General features: G+C 34.9%; 1 protein-coding gene across 2 annotated transcripts; it reads left to right on the top strand.

The window, feature by feature from the left end:
• The first annotated feature begins 204 nt into the window (after positions 1-204).
• On the top strand, positions 205-16243 carry LOC144451590 (uncharacterized). 2 transcript variants are annotated; one of them, XM_078142477.1, is made up of 4 exons: positions 205-292; positions 4082-4225; positions 13491-13754; positions 14459-16243. In XM_078142477.1, exons 3-4 carry the CDS (start codon positions 13491-13493, stop codon positions 14510-14512), a joined length of 318 nt encoding a protein of 105 aa, XP_077998603.1. In that variant the 5' UTR covers positions 205-292; positions 4082-4225; the 3' UTR covers positions 14513-16243. The 2 variants fall into 2 exon arrangements, with proteins under 2 accessions (XP_077998603.1, XP_077998604.1); XM_078142478.1 differs by lacking the exon at positions 4082-4225 and having other exon boundaries at positions 208-292.
• The last annotated feature ends 2054 nt before the right edge of the window (positions 16244-18297 follow it).

Below are 18297 nucleotides of genomic sequence, written 5' to 3'. Positions count from 1 at the left end.
TATGTAAACGTTTCTTAGGGGGAAATGATCTGCTATTGACAGAATATCCCATAATATCTCATCGTCTCAAATGGTAATCCAAAATCTTAAACGTCAGTATTTTACGAATACGGTCAAATGAGGTGCAGGTAGGCAGCCCAAGCGTCAATGAGTAATATTTCAAAAGCGCATGCGCGAGATTGTTTTTACCTCAATACCGTCTCGTCGTCAACAGACAAAAGTAGACGTTTTCAGTGCGAGCAGACGACCACAAGACTCAACGTTAGATTCTGGACTTCAGTATTAGTGAAAGGTGAGTGTTTATCTTTGCCTCAACAATATACACGAATAGTTAATGGCTCAGTTTGTTATTTAAGGTATAATCTTATCAAGAACAGTTTTGCTTTTATGAAGACTGGATATTGCTTTTGGGCGATATATAAGAAACAAAATTTCTGTAGTGTATGAAAAAGCGGCAGATTAATCCTCTTTTCAGCGATGTAAGTTTTCTATATCATCTTACTACTACATTGAATATTGGACTCGTATCTTTCTCTACTTTCTTTTTTCCTGACATCATTGCGTTATATGTCTTTGAATGTCGTTTAGCATGTAAGTTAGCCAATTGAATTGGGGTTCTCTAAGTATCCGTGAAACGTGTATCACATTGTCATCGGCTAATAGACCCAATATATTTACATTGCTGACATCGACATACAGTGATCGGAAATGTAGAAATGAAGACTGTCGGTTCGTCATATACCTACGTCAACAACATCAATCATAATAGTACACTCCCCCATATTTGTTAAAATACAGTGATAATATAGAAATTAAAACGAACGATAACAAATCACTGACGATTTTCTGGCATCAATTACTGATATTGATTCCCCCAACCTCAAAATGTCATGTCACTGCATGGAATTTAATCTGTGTATTTTATCATGTAGAATATGTAGAATTACATATCAAATGAAATAACACGACCACAGCCTCTCTGTCTACTTAATACTCAACGATAAATTTGTATTATAGTAGATCAAATGTCTACGTGGTGGGTTTCTCAATCATGCGTATATTTCCGTTCATCAGCCTGGTATGGAACCTACTACGTCTTGCTATTTCCTACATCATTTATTATACACTGAGCATTGAGAATATAATTAATTTCACCCAGGGATTTCACTTTCCTTATATACATTTCACTCAGGGATTTCACTTCCCCAAATGTAATTTTACCTAGACATTTCACTTTCCCCGTGGCCATGTATATTTCACCCAGGCACTTCATTCCCCATTTACAGTTCACCAAGGCACTTGCTTCTTGTCCATTTCACTCAAGCATTGCATTTTCTCGGTTTACACTGCGGGCAGGTATAACATTTCCCCTAAATTTACCCACTGCAGGCATTTTACCTCCCCATTTAGATTTCACACTTGCTTTCATGTACAGTTCAACCAAAAATTTCACTTCCCCCACCCATGTACATTTCACCCAGGCACTTCACTTGCCTTCATGTACATTTCACTCAGGCACGTCACTTGCCTTCATGTACATTTCACTCAGGCACGTCACTTGCCTTCATGTACATTTCACCCGGGCACGTCACTTGCCTTCATGTACATTTCACTCAGGCACGTCGCCTGCCTTCATGTACATTTCACCCAGGCATGTCACTTGCCTTCATGTACATTTCACTCAGACACGTCACTTGCCTTCATGTACATTTCACCCAGACACGTCACTTGCCTTCATGTACATTTCACTCAGGCACGTCACTTGCCTTCATGTACATTTCACCCAGGCATGTCACTTGCCTTCATGTACATTTCACTCAGGCATGTCACTCGCCTTCATGTACATTTCACTCAGGCACGTCGCCTACCTTCATGTACATTTCACCCAGGCATGTCACTTGCCTTCATGTACATTTCACCCAGGCATGTCACTTGCCTTCATGTACATTTCACCCAGGCATGTCACTTGCCTTCATGTACATTTCACTCAGGCACGTCACTTGCCTTCATGTACATTTCACTCAGGCACGTCACTTGCCTTCATGTACATTTCACTCAGGCACGTCACTTGCATTCATGTACATTTCACCCAGGCATGTCACTTGCCTTCATGTATATTTCACTCAGGCACGTCGCCTACCTTCATGTACATTTCACCCAGGCACGTCACTTGCCTTCATGTACATTTCACTCAGGCACGTCACTTGCCTTCATGTACATTTCACTCTCCCTATTCACGCGCACGCGCACGTCACAATCCAATGTAGATTTCAAGAACGTCTTCTTATTACAATTAAATTCGGTGTGGCCCTTCATAATACTAAAATAAATGGATCTTTTCACACAGTACACAGGTGACCTTTTTATTTATGGTTGAATCATACCCTGTGAAAAAATACTAGTAATAATGTTAATGTTTGGTTCTTATATAGCGCTTTTCCACTCCGTGCTCAAAGCGCTTTACAATTATTACCCCTGGCTCGGATCAGAACGGCACAACGACCCTTTAGTCTTCCTCAACTCCCCGTGGAGCATACAATCCATTGCAGCCATTTAAGCGCATAGGATAATGATATAAGTAATCAGTGCTACAAACATTATTCGTGCTGATAAGATATTCAGAAATCAGAAAGTTAATGACGCCAATAGTAGTATTTTGAGTCATTCAGTCGATTTATTATACTGTTGGTACATTATGATGTCGCTCTGTGTTCCAATAGGGAACTTGCAATCCAGACTGGGCATGCTCAGACGTAAAGGACTGTGGGATTATCTGTGGTTATCGTAATATCTTATATGGAGCTACCGATGAAATAAACCTCCCACACTGATCAAGCTAAATATGAATTGATCATTCGTGGTTATAAACAATTTAACAGCATTGTTTACAATACTAAGTATTTATTATGACATTTCCCATGATGCAACATTCAACATGGCGGGTTTGCAAGTTCCAATTCAGTGTTCAGCTAGAAGCTAACCACTAATATAATTTATAAGTTCACTTAATTTGAAATTCGAATACGTAAAGAAGAAGTGGAAATACTCAAGACATGAATCTATCAACGGCATAATACAACACTTCGTGTTGTTGTTGTTGCCTTTAGGGAAAACACTGCGATTTACTCTCAGTTACCGTATTTTGTAGAGAGATTAAAGTATTTTCCACACAGATCCGAGTTTGTCAACTGATTGGAAAGCTTTTAGCAAAGAGATACTTCAGCCTTCACGAAATTACATTATAAACGTTGATCTTTTCTCGGTACCGCCTCAAACCAAGTAAAGCAGTGATTCGTGAAATCGAATTTCATGTTCCTATAATGATTCTATTGTTAACCTTTGTGAAGTGTAAAACACAACAAAAACAAATAAATGATATACATTGACAGTACATGAATTATACTAGAATCCTACACGGTAATAGAGATAGATTATGTTCGTATCCCAGGGCCACATCAGCGTTAATTACAAAATAACTCGAAGACGTTATACTGAATACCGATTGTTATGATGTAAGAGAGTCCCTCCTTCAGAACATCGTAGGCTGCTCGAAACATGATATTTAGCTGAATATAGCGACAGAGTGTTGAAATTTGCCGTGTGAAATAACTCTGTGTTGTTGTCACCCTCGTTTTAATCAACCGTAGATGGAGCGTCATAAATTGTCGTCCCAGTGTTTTTTTCAAATAACAAGGTAACTGTTTGTACTCCAGTGACATTAAGAGTGCCTCCTAGCTCTCTGCATGTGCAGTCATCACTCTACACATATTACCTGCTCTATGTTAAACAAATTAAATTAAGATGTAGCCATATTGAACCATGTTCAGCTGCTCACCGTCTTTCGTATTAGTTATGTTCCATATCTATCACTTCTCTCGTATTTTTACGCTTTCATTAATGCAGTCATAGTATAATAGATGAGCGACAGAATCGACTTCTAAGTGATTGGGTTCTTGGTAATATAACATAATGTTTTCACTACATGCTGGGTTTTTTAACATTATGGTTGTGTACATTACACACGTACAGTGATATACCTTGTTAAGTGGTTAATTAAATTGTCTCCCATTCATATTTACAGTGATTGTTTGATTGGATCTAACCATTTACAGTTTTCGAGCGATCGTGGCTAAGTACGTTTACATTTCACAGTCGCATTGCAACCGCCATCTTAAGTACTATAAAGCTACGACTACACATTTGACGATTACCAATCTGTGTCCAGGTAATTACAGGTTTATTGATTATAAATCTAGATCACAGTAATTACAGATTTGTTGATTGTAAATCTAGATCACAGTGATTACAGATTTGTTGATTGTAAATCTAGATCACAGTGATTACAGATTTGTTGATTGTAAATCTAGATCACAGTAATTACAGATTTGTTGATTGTAAATCTAGATCACAATGATTACAGATTTGTTGATTGTAAATCTAGATCACAGTGATTACAGATTTGTCGATTGTAAATCTAGATCACAGTAATTACAGATTTGTTGATTGTAAATCTAGATCACAATGATTACTGATTTGTCGATTGTAAATCTAGATCACAATGATTACAGATTTGTTGATTGTAAATCTAGATCACAGTGATTACAGATTTGTTGATTGTAAATCTAGATCACAGTGATTACAGATTTGTCGATTGTAAATCTAGATCACAATGATTACAGATTTGTTGATTGTAAATCTAGATCACAGTGATTACAGATTTGTCGATTGTAAATCTAGATCACAGTGATTACAGATTTGTCGATTGTAAATCTAGATCACAATGATTACAGATTTGTTGATTCTATATAAAATCTAGATCATAGTGCTTCAGATGCTAAGTCTAAATCTAGATCACAGTGATTACAGATTTGTTGATTGTAAATCTAGATCACAATGATTACAGATTTGTTGATTCTATATAAAATCTAGATCATAGTGCTTCAGATGCTAAGTCTAAATCTAGATCACAGTGATTACAGATTTGTTGATTATAAATCTAGATCACAGTGATTACAGATTTGTTGATTGTAAATCTAGATCACAGTGATTACAGATTTGTTGATTATAAATCTAGATCACAGTGATTACATATTTGTTGATTATAAATCTAGATCACAGTGATTACAGATTTGTTGATTATAAATCTAGATCACAGTGATTACAGATTTGTTGATTGTAAATCTAGATCACAGTGATTACAGATTTGTTGATTATAAATCTAGATCACAGTGATTACAGATTTGTTGATTGTAAATCTAAATCACGATAAATACTCAAATCAAAGTGTATTCATTCAGAATTTTTCATGCATGTCTCCATACTTACAGAGTGTTGTACACACATATTTCTATACAAAAATACAGAATGTGTGTCACGGTCATTTGTCACGTATATTTGATTACACAACATATTAAGGAGGAGGAGGTGGCGGCGGTGGTGGCGGTGGCGGCGACGACGACCACGACCACGATGATGACGATAATGATGATGAGGTTTAAAAAAATATTCAGTTCCGGTTACCCGACCTAACCTAGTTCCTCACTGCCGACCCTAAACTTTTTTTACGTATTCGATAAAATAATTGATAAAATCGCAAAAATTTTGAAGTCTAGCGAGAAATAGTGGATGCGAAAGCTGACATCGACTTAAAAAGACAATATAAGACTGTTCTTCCAATCTGTATCTTACGAGTTTTAACTGTACACGTATTTGATTTTATTTCATTTTCCAATGCTTTTTATGCTTAATTGTTATTGTTCGGCGCTTTTGAATATTTGTATAATAGAAACGGCGCTATAGAAGATAATTAAATGTGTTAAATGGCTGTACAGCTGATAGGAAGAAATAAACAACACAGAGACAATTTGGAAAACAATGGAAAACCTGAACTAGACTCTTACACATGAAAAAATATATAATAAAATAAAATAAAATAAAAAATCTACCCACCCCACCTATTCTAATATTGAGCGTGATAGGAACAACACAATCTTTTTGTTAGGCCTGATGATGATAATTTTTATCAAAAGAAAATAAATCAATACCATGATTTGGTTCTTTATATAAGATATACATCATGTTCACAGTCCATAAGAAGTAATAACACAAGCTAACTATTTTGAAATAAGAAGATATGATGAAACTACAAGTATGCCATACAAATGCTGAAACAAGCATACATTTATGCCCCGAGGGTGTTAAGAAGGAATTATTCTTTCGATGGCAAGGTTAAATGTGTGTAGTCTATATTGATAATGGGAAGTCTGTGTAATGAACTGCACGACCTACAGACAATAATCGATAATCATTACTTGACGTTTTACGGTAATATGGGTTGTTTTATAGCTGTGGGTACATTCGAACATGAGTTATCCATCGTCGCAAACCACGGCCTGTTTTACGGCAACGTTCTTAACGAGCCTCCCACAGGTACTTATTCCGAAATGTAGTGGTAGAAATAATAACTCTGGTTTGCGAGAATGCAATTAAGAAATATCGATTAGAAGAAGTCGTTATTTTTAAGAGTCGATCATTTTATTTGGACAGTGTTTTAGTTGTAATGACGTCCATTATTTACGTGTCATCTGATTAGCAGTGGTGAAATCTTCCTCACGTTCCCTCATACCGGATGTTGTATGCAAATCAAATCCAATCTAAATGTTAATTTCCAATACCAAAATGTTCTCTTGGTATGTGTTCATTTCTTGATGACATGGCCGTGAATTCAGCGTGACGTCACCGAAGATTAGCAAGATAGAATCAATGTATGTACGTGTGAAAGTCAAGAGTATCAATATTCCGTCGTACCTTTTAGATTTATTGCCAATATTCCGTCGTACGTTCAGATTTTATTTCCAAGTGTGGATTACAGAAGAAAGAAAAAACGGAATTGATGTTCCGATAAACGGGCTATTATAGAGCGAATATTATATTTTATTTATAGCATATCAAATAAAATAGAAGCAATAAATTTCACATCACCTACTTTCGCTCATTACATATTTAGCTGAACACGACGGAATCGAACACTCGATATACATCTCCAACGGTAATTGCAGTCAGCGAAATAGGATAATAAAATTAGCAATTCGCTGACGACATCGGGCAATTTGACCGCGGTATTAGGTCGATTCGTGATGAGCTTACAGCAAATACCATATTCAAGAATGTCCAACCTTGGGTCATTTCAAACCCTGTAACGTGTACGTGTTATGCATTATAAAGTTACATGTACTTTATATTGTATACAGCAAATACCAGTGGATTTTCAGTTGTAATTAATGACAGTGCTGTGTTTTGCATCACTCAAGGCAATTAGGACAAACTTCACCTCGGGGGTTGGATTTCCATAATTGAAACACCTTAGACGTCTCCTTAACCTGTGGGCCATGGACGTGTACTTCTAGTAAATATCGTGGGAAATAGGAAGTTAATCATGTCGTGTTTCAGTAATATCGACATGCCCTGTACTTAACAGATATTGACATGCCTTGTTTTTCGAGTTATTGACATGCATTGTATTTCTAGATATTTGGATATTGACATGCCTTATATTTCTAATATTTGGATATTGACATGCCTTGTATTTCTAGATATTGAGATACTTTGTATTTCTAGATACTGACATATCTTGTATTTCTAGATATTGATATATCTTGTATTTCTAGATATTGACATATCTTATATTTCTAGATATTGATATATCTTGTATTTCTAGATATTGACATACCTTGTATTTCTAGATATTGATATATCTTGTATTTCTAGATATTGACATATCTTATATTTCTAGATATTGATATATCTTGTATTTCTAGATATTGACATACCTTGTATTTCTAGATATTGATATATCTTGTATTTCTAGATATTGACATACCTTGTATTTCTAGATATTGATATATCTTATATTTCTAGATATTGACATCTTGTATTTCTAGATATTGACATATCTTGTATTTCTAGATATTGATATATCTTGTATTTCTAGATATTGACGTATCTTATATTTCTAGATATTGACATACCTTGTATTTCTAGATATTGATATATCTTATATTTCTAGATATTGACATATCTTGTATTTCTAGATATTGATATATCTTGTATTTCTAGATATCTTGTATTTCTAGATATTGATATATCTTGTATTTCTAGATATTGACATATCTTGTATTTCTAGATATTAATATATCTTGTATTTCTAGATATTGATATATCTTGTATTTCTAGATATTGATATATCTTGTATTTCTAGATATTGACATATCTTGTATTTCTAGATATTGACATATCTTGTATTTCTAGATATTGACATATCTTGTATTTCTAGATATTGACATGCCTTGTATTTCTAGATATTGATATATCTTGTATTTCTAGATATTGATATATCTTGTATTTCTAGATATTGACATATCTTGTATTTCTAGATATTGATATATCTTGTATTTCTAGATATTGACATATCTTGTATTTCTAGATATTGATATACCTTGTATTTCTAGATATTGACATATCTTGTATTTCTAGATATTGATATATCTTGTATTTCTAGATATTGATATATCTTGTATTTCTAGATATTGATATATCTTGTATTTCTAGATATTGACATATCTTATATTTCTAGATATTGACATACCTTGTATTTCTAGATATTGATATATCTTATATTTCTAGATATTGACATATCTTGTATTTCTAGATATTGATATATCTTGTATTTCTAGATATCTTGTATTTCTAGATATTGATATATCTTGTATTTCTAGATATTGACATATCTTGTATTTCTAGATATTAATATATCTTGTATTTCTAGATATTGATATATCTTGTATTTCTAGATATTGATATATCTTGTATTTCTAGATATTGACATCTTGTATTTCTAGATATTGACATATCTTGTATTTCTAGATATTGACATATCTTGTATTTCTAGATATTGACATGCCTTGTATTTCTAGATATTGATATATCTTGTATTTCTAGATATTGATATATCTTGTATTTCTAGATATTGATATATCTTGTATTTCTAGATATTGACATACCTTGTATTTCTAGATATTGATATATCTTGTATTTCTAGATATTGACATATCTTGTATTTCTAGATATTGATATACCTTGTATTTCTAGATATTGACATATCTTGTATTTCTAGATATTGATATATCTTGTATTTCTAGATATTAATATATCTTGTATTTCTAGATATTGACATACCTTGTATTTCTAGATATTGACATATCTTGTATTTCTAGATATTGACATGCCTTGTATTTCTAGATATTGACATACCTTGTATTTCTAGATATTGATATATCTTGTATTTCTAGATATTGACATGCCTTGTATTTCTAGATATTGACATGCCTTGTATAATATATTGATATTGACTTGTTGAGTAAGAAAGGTAAAACGTGGTCCTTCAAAACAAAATGTCACTTGACGATAAAAAAGTTGAAGCCCTGCAAATCGAATTGTCTATAACTTCTCCAAACTTTGCCATATGAAAGCTTGTTCCTTAACTGTCTTTTTACAAATAATAATTCTTGTAAATACAGTTGAGGTTTTCAGTCTCCTTTTTACGGAAATCGTTAATCTTTTTATTTCCCCATATATAGAGGATGCGGTGGCCATATTGGATTCTAAAATGGCCATATTTTGAAATAATTTCGACTATTTTTCAAAAACATTTATACCAGTGACGGTAGATTTTGTTCATGATTTTGACTGAAAGTTAGTTTCAATTTTCTTGAACAAAGTCACGTCATGCGAAGAAGTTAAGGATTTTTATTTCTGAGACCCACTATATTACATTAACGTGATGGGGAGGAATTGCGGCAAATGTGTGTTCGTTGTGATTAAAGGCAAATATGTATTATGTGTGATGTCAAAATTATAGAAATCAAGCGTGACTGAAACTCTATAAATAAACAATGCTTCAGTTGTGTTCGCAAATTGAGCGTGGAAAGTCTCATCAACAAAACATAGCTTTTAAAGCGACGGTGTGGATGAATTTGTAAGTTGATTTGTAGTGATAAAACAACTCTACTGTGTTGTTCCACTTGTAAAATAACATACAACAGCATAGATCAAGTCCTTGTTTGTTACTAAAAACATAAAATTGCACACACAAAAAACGACACTTAGTCTATCTTCCTGTACGTACAAGAATAACCTTTCAATACATTTTTTTCTGCAGTTGATGAGTGACTACCACTGACATTATCTATGTTGTTTCACATTGATTTTTTTTAAAAGATCGCAAAGTTGTTTAATTAATTAACAATCTGAAATAACGGTCACTGTACATGTAAGATTTGCTCAGGCCAAAAAAAAGCTAATTGTTTCTGGTGAAGACAGTTTGTCTGAAATGGTGCGACGACGCCATTTTTTAAAATTCTCAACAAACCTGTCACTAAATCTACTCATAGTGTTTATAGCAGTTACTGTTCTTTTTATTTAGTATTTTTATAGCAGGTGCGTATGTGGGGTAGATGTATTCTGCAATTGTCTTCACTGAAGTAGGGGTGGGTGGGTTATTTTTGTGTTTCTCCCCAAACTGCATGGACTGGACAAACACGAAAAAAAACCGACACGAGGGTATTTAAGTGATGATATATAGTGCTTAAAAACAGTTTGGATCTTAATATAGACGATATGAACAATATCTCGTTACGTCCTGTATTGTCACATCCCGAACTCTGATAGTGTGACCATTTCCTTCAAGTTGTCTGAGTTTTATATCGCACTAGCGAGTAAACAACATGTTTATCCTAACTTTGAGTCATTTTCATCACGTTTACATAATGTCTGAAATGAAGACAGCAGTAGCACAGGGGATAAAGAGGTATTTCGTTTACGCATCTTCTTATCTTTCACAAACTGCAATAGTAAATACGTCAGAATAAATGTCGTAAAGCGTTAATTTAAAATCGTCGTAAAACTACCGGTTTCTTTACGGAATAGTCCTTAATAGTGTCAGCGGAAAAATATACTCTGACTTACAAAATTGTCAATCAATATCTGTCGTACTTTGGTGCTCAAAATATGATTCAAAATTCGCCGTTATTTTCCCTTTTTAAAAGTAAATTTGCGCAAGTTTATGTCCAATACTTTCTAATTCAACCGGAAAATATTCGTGACCTATAAGAGTTTGTCACTCAAAAGCCCCCTATGTCGTCCGCATTTTTAAAGGCTAAACGAAGAAAAACATTATGGAATAACACCTAATTGTTATTCATAATATAATTTTTATTTTCATCGTAAAATGTACTTCATAGCCCTCTTGCTCTTCCTCTCATCTGGTTATTCATCGCCCTTATGTGAACTGTGTTGCCCGTTTGCAATTTCACCAATACCTCATCTAACTGGGAGCCTTGACCTTCGTAAAATATTAGATGTTACATAGATATTACAACTACTCGTTCAGGGGATATGTAATCTCATTTCGTGGTTAATCGAACAATACAGATAGAACGACAACTAAATAAACTCAAACTTATTCAATTATCCCACACGACTTCTATCAACGTTAGGGTAAGGACATGATTGAAAAAGCTTTTACCTTGACAATAGTACTGTAAAATCAAATTGTGTTTCTTTATACAGGAACATTTGCCGGCTAGGTGTAGTTATTACTTCCAATCTTTTAACTTGACCCTTCCACCCCCATTCTCCTGATAATAGGAACAGCTATAACAGCTGAGACAATGGGGTTTAAACCACTAAACTGGGGTGAAAGGGTAAAAGAATCAATACATATTTCAATTTGTGTTGTTCGACCAACTTCAATGAAATTCGCGACACTGTCACGACACACAGAAAGTGGTATACGGTTCACTGTGGCGTTTTCTTGTAATGTGGAATGCGCCTATTCTCAATAAAAAATCTTGGGTCACCGTACACGTTTTTTAAAATAACATGTTAACATGAATTTAGTTATTTTAGAATCCAATATGGCTGCCGAATACTGTGTTAACTCTATGTGGAAAATGAAAAACTAGCGATTTCCTTGAATACAAATTACAAGACAGTGGACCCCAAATTTCGGTTAAGATTCCAAAGGGAACAGACGCAAACTGTCATGGCTACGCGTACGTTTGGAGAGATTTTAAGAAGTTAGATTTTCTGGAAAATTATCCCCACTGTGCATTTTATATAAGGAAAAGTCCAGTTAGGCTTATTTTAGTACACTTGTGTTGATTACTGCTTTCAACGAGAAATAGCATCTCGCGAGATCTCGTTGACTTACTCAACTTTGGTATCGTATAAAGAAGCCATGGACGCGTCACTAAAAATAGATTTATCTATTTCACCTCGCCTATCTTATATAGTTTCGCGACTAAAAACAAAAAGTAGATTATTTTCACGCGTTATATTTAATATCTTCGTGTTATATATATCCTCCGTGCAATAAATATGGCTATTTATCAAAACTACGATTATTAATATGCTAGTCTTAAAATCATAATGGATGGTTAAGCTTTAATATAGAAAACTACACTGGTCAGGAAAAACTGTTGGGCTGTGTTAATTTTTGTCATGTGTTACACTAGCTGTAACTAGAGTGTGTGTTTTTCATCAGACAACGAACAATATATTTTATCTAAAAATTGTTGAAATACCAATAATTAGAAGCTGTAGATATTAATTATAGACCGATTTTAACCATAAGTAGTAGAGTAACAGGTCAATATCATGCTTGCATTGGGTAGTCAATTTTTGGATGCGGACCAAAAAATCAATTCGATACAATATTATGTATACAGCTGCACAGATATGTTTACTCACTTGTGATTCATTACTGTTCAGGATGTATACTATTACGAGTAAGTCATCAACAAAAAAGTTTCAGAAAAGGTTACATTTGCAGCTATGAGTGCAGCGTTAACATAATGATGACATGATTAGGAAAAGTAAGACAGACACAAACTACTGATGTTATTGCAATATGTTGATGTAAGACATTAATGCACATTGGTGTACTTACACGCACAGCAGGGTGGCGTCTGTGATAGCAAATAATCCTCAAGTGATGACTCATGCATTCAGTGTTTACACTCTCTTGATTACCATGACTACAGGGTGATCCACTTAATCAAGGAGTCGCTATCATCCACTAGTGTAATTTAATCTTGTGTAACACATTAAACAACAATAGCTTGATTTTCATAGTACTATACATACAGTAATAAGCCGCTTTTCGTCTCGCGGCAGATCTCACGAGATCTCACGTGAGCCATTGCATCCATAGCAACCACTTGAGGGTGGTCAAGCTGTCAAACGCTTAGCAACACTATTGTTCTCAACATCATCGCACATGGCCACGGCGAAAACTTAACCGCGATCACGTTTGACAACCGTTGTTGCTAGGCATATTTGCATATCTCACGAGATCTGCAACGCGACGTAAAATCATTATTGTGCATGAAGTAACTATATTTTGATTCTGTGTTTCTATTTTTTTTTTTTAGATGAGCAGTATGTTACCGTCAGTTGTCTCATCTGTCTTTAATCGGAAATCTTCATGGAAAACCACCCTCCCACCGAGTATTGGGCCATTTAATGGTAAGAATCAACAGGGAAAGAAGTCACCGGCTGCTTCACCAGCAGTAAGGAAGAAAGGTTACTGGTGTAGGACACCAACAAAGGAAAGAACAATCGACATAGGGAGTGAAAGCCCAAGAATACGTCATGTTTATATCAGGGACGGATACAGAGACATCGACGACGGCGAGGTAAGACTCCTGTCATTACTACCATAGGTAAAGGCTAACTTGGTGTTATTTTACTGTACTGCCTTAAATTACGCCCGGGGGAATGTTACTCCCCCGACATGCTCCATAATAACTATGGTAACAGCATGTCCTTTTCTAGATCTGTCTGTATTTGTTATAGCTGAAGTCAAAAAAGATTTAAAGAGACGACTAATGCCTCTTTAAAAGAAAGCTAAATCAAATGACAGAGATCTTTCTAGAGAGCAAGAGAGATAGAGGTGGAGAGATTAGAGGGAAAGGTAAAACAGACTATCGCAGGAAGGAAGGAAGGCAGGCAGGCAGGCAGGTAGGCAGGCAGGCAGGCAGGCAGGCAGGCAGGCAGACAGACAGACAGACAGACAGACAGACAGACAGACAGACAGACAGACAGACAGACAGACAGACAGACAGACAGACAGACAGACAGACAGACAGAGTCGGTTGCCGGGTTGGACATAAATGAAAGGCAGCCAGATTGATAGAGATACAGACTCACAGATAGACCAGACTACACACACACACACACACACACACACACACACACACACACACACACACACACACACACACACACACACACACACACACATATATATATATATATATATATATACATACATATAATTTCATTCTTTTATATATATAAAGACACATGTTTATGTACTTTATATTTGTTATCTTTTCAGAATGACGACAACACCAAAGCAACAGAGGAAGATCAAACTGAGAAAAAATTGTAGTACAAAGCGGTGAATTTGTAGATCAAAGACGTTTTCAAATCACATGGTAGCCAGGAAGAGGCAGTCTTCGTATGAACAAAGCTGTGATATGCATACGATAAAATATAATCTGGTAAACGTTACTGTATTAAGATACACGGTCGATCATGGGCGGTGATTATTTAACAGTATTGCGACCAAAATTAAGTTTTTTTGTATATTTTTATGTATACTCATGAAGATCACTCTGAGAAGAACCATGAGAAAACTTTAACGCTGACCTTTGATGTTAATCAGGAAAATAAGTTGGCGAACTTTGGTGGATATAATTACAATAGAAGAAAAAGGTAGCTCAGACGGATTGTTGTGAGGACGATTATAGCAAAAAAAAATAAGATTGTATTCTATGATAGTGTATAAATAATATTCTGGTTCGAATTCGAAATTCCAGAGGTTTGTTTCTTGTTCATTTCACAGTCACATTGTGACGGATTTCTGAGAAAAAAACCACTATAGCGACCAGCAACCAACAGTATTACACATCGTTACCTTTCGTACAAATTGAAGTGCGCCCTCTTCGTCAGTATTCACACGCAGACGTTTTATCACAACAAACTGCCAAATGTAAAACAAATGCTTTATTTTCTGAAGAGATGGCTATGTTATACGTTTTATGTCACCAATATTAGCTCAAAGGCGCTGTTGAGATGAAATTGTTCCCAACATTGCTCAGAAAATCGTTGTTTCATTACGTAAAAACGTAAATGGAATGCTTCCACCATAAACGAGAAATTTGATATATAGTATACAAATATATGATACAACAGTATTAAATTAAGTATTCCTTTAAAGGGACAGAGTCTATGGTTTCGTAATTTTTTATGGTAATTCCTATTTCAAATCGAGAATTTTTTGTATTAGTTCAACCACTTAGGCATGTTAAATCTTACACACCATGGTGTAATATTTTGGTCAAATCGAAGCGAAGTTTAGGTCCTCACGTCTCTTTATGTACATTTTAGTCACTTCTATTACGTTCTGTCGACTCAGATTGGCTTTTAGATAAGTTTTGAAGTTTGTAGAAGTTTTAGAGTTTATGTAAGTGTGTTTTGTTCATCATCTGCATTTTGTAATTTGTGTTATCTATTATTATCAATACACATATTTTTAACGTTTCTATAGTAACGTACGATTCTATAGTAACGTTAGCCTAAATTGTGTCTCAGCTAGAGACTGTGTGTCATTTTAACTCCAAGCCGAATGCATTGTACTTTTTTCACGTATTCATTTGAGGATTTTTGGTGTAATATTATGGTGTTGTTTCCATAGTAATAAAAGATATTGTAATGTAATGTAATGTAATGTAATGTAATGTAATGTAATGTAATATCAAACGTATATGTGGTATCACATTATATAATTTTCTACGACATTTATATACTACGTTTTTGGGTTCATAAAAATACGGCGTTAATTTGAAGACGCGATTAAATACAAAAATTCAAAAGTTCGTGTACTTTGACTTTTCCGAAATCTTGTCGGCAACACACACAACTAAAGTCACAGAAGTGTAGTTTTCTTGTTTTGAAAATGGTAGCGAGCAACTCAAGCTTTTTCATATACAGCCATGGATTGAGCTCTGATGCGTGCCCGTGACACTATCGGAGATCTGGTATTCCAGGACTGTAAGAGTTGTCATCTACCTGAAAACTGCATCGCTACTCACACTATTTCAGCTACTAACTACTAGTAACTGTCATTTCGATTTGTTGTTGTTGTTGTTGTTGTTGTTGTTGTTGTTGTTGTTGTTGTTGTTGTTGTATTTTTGCTGGTCTTCCACAGGTTCCAAAGACGAGCGAAAATGTAAAAAACCAAAGTGGCAGTTAGGATGGCCGATCGCGAATTATAGTAGTAGTGTTAGTACACTCCATATACATCCATGGTTAGTCCTTCAATACTACAGGTTGGCTATACCGTCGATCTACATGTCGTGAATATTTTCTGAGGTAGACAGAATCCCGTAAAAAACCGTTTTGGTATTCTCCGCCAAGGTCTACCTACGATAATGGTCAGACTGATTTTCATTATTACCCAAATCACATTGTTTTCCTTGTTTTATTGAGGACTTCTTTATCTGAAAAATACTTCATATAATTCTAAATATCTCGCTACTACTTGTGAGTGGTGTGTGTCATCCATTGCTGTGTCCTGGTAAAAGTTGTGTGTATTTTACTTCTGTGCGTTAGGTCGGTTCTGTGTGTTGACTATTGCTGACTTTGTATTTATCTAGTTTTAATATATTGTTTTGAAATTGTAAACTGGAGGTGAAGAAAGGTGGTCTTAGTGGATATATATAATAAACAAATAATTTATTCATAGTTAATGCGACTTAATGTTGTATTTTATGGGTATACGTACATGAGAGAGGGAGAGAGAGAGAGAGAGAGAGAGAGAGAGAGAGAGAGAGAAAGAGAGAGAGAGAGAGAGAGAGAGAGAGAGAGAGAGAGAGAGAGAGAGAGAGAGAGAGAGAGAGAATGTGTGTGCGTGCGTCACTTCACAGAAAATTCGCTATTTCTTAAAACAATTTGCTTATAGTCAATATAAAATAACGAATGAATACGTAATTTTCGTCAACTATCATAAGCTGCTCAGGCTGCTCTATAGAATCAGGCTGTAAATACGTAGTGTCACTCCGGTGTGATGTGAAATCTAAAACATTTCGCAATTTGTCCGTGCGTCGAAAGCGCAAATTATTGGATTTAACTTTCAAATAGAACTTAGAAGCATGAATTTCCTGCGTGCAGTTCTGATTTCCATTGCTACACGCAGTGCTAAATTTCATTACTACATGTGCACAGTGTGGTGCAGCACTTTACTGCAGGAAGTTGACTGAAAAAGACCCCACGTGTTTAGTCAGACATTAAGGACTTGCCTCTTAACAACCTCATTATTTATCAGAGTTATTCCAAATTCTAAGTATTTGGTAAGGTAAAAAAACCCAGGTTTTTCTGTATTTTTTATTCTCTATATTATACAAATTTGATATGCTCTTATACTGAGAGCTTGCTTAGTTGCAGAAATTAAAGTTCAGATGTTATACAATTTATTAGTATTACTAGTCATATAAACACTCACCTGCCTTGCTGTCTTGCTTCTGTTGCCATCTTGTTGGTATAACTGGATATAGAAAGACAAAGCTACTATATTTCATATCATTGTTACTAAATCTAAAAAAATGCCAAAGTTGATTTTATAAAAATAGGCAAGATAAAAGCTCCAGGATTCCAACTTGCAGAAGACAAACCACCATTGCTATCATGGATATTATCAAGGATAAATGACCTGGGTGATGCATATTTGAAATTTTCAGTACGAAATGAGCGAATGACAATAATATCAGGAATGGGTCGTTTTTGGGTGGCTTGCCACGGACGGTGTATTTCTGGTGGCAAAATTTACACGTATTGACAAAAAGCTTTATGACTGGCTGACGGCCGTCAGTAACAGAAAAATCGTGCACGAGTTGCATTCATCGATCTTGTTATAAAAAAAGAAGTAATCTGTGTTTACTGGACAACATCAACAATGTATGAACTACTTTTGTACTTGAATTTCCAAAAAAAATTAAAAAGTTTTCTCAACATACCTGCGAGAGAGAAGTGTGAGGACACTTCAGGCAGACGATAGCTGTGACGTCACAAATGTACAGCTCACAGGTTCGTGACCTTTCAATATGACCCCCCTGTTGTGTAAACATTGCGTACACACACGGAGTCTGGCAGTAAATGACACAATTGAATGCAGAG

The sequence above is a fragment of the Glandiceps talaboti genome, chromosome 21, assembly GCF_964340395.1.
Source record: "Glandiceps talaboti chromosome 21, keGlaTala1.1, whole genome shotgun sequence".
Lineage (NCBI taxonomy): Eukaryota > Metazoa > Hemichordata > Enteropneusta > Spengelidae > Glandiceps > Glandiceps talaboti.
The sequence above is the reverse complement of the archived record's forward strand: the minus strand, read 5'-3'. Positions and strand labels throughout refer to the sequence as shown.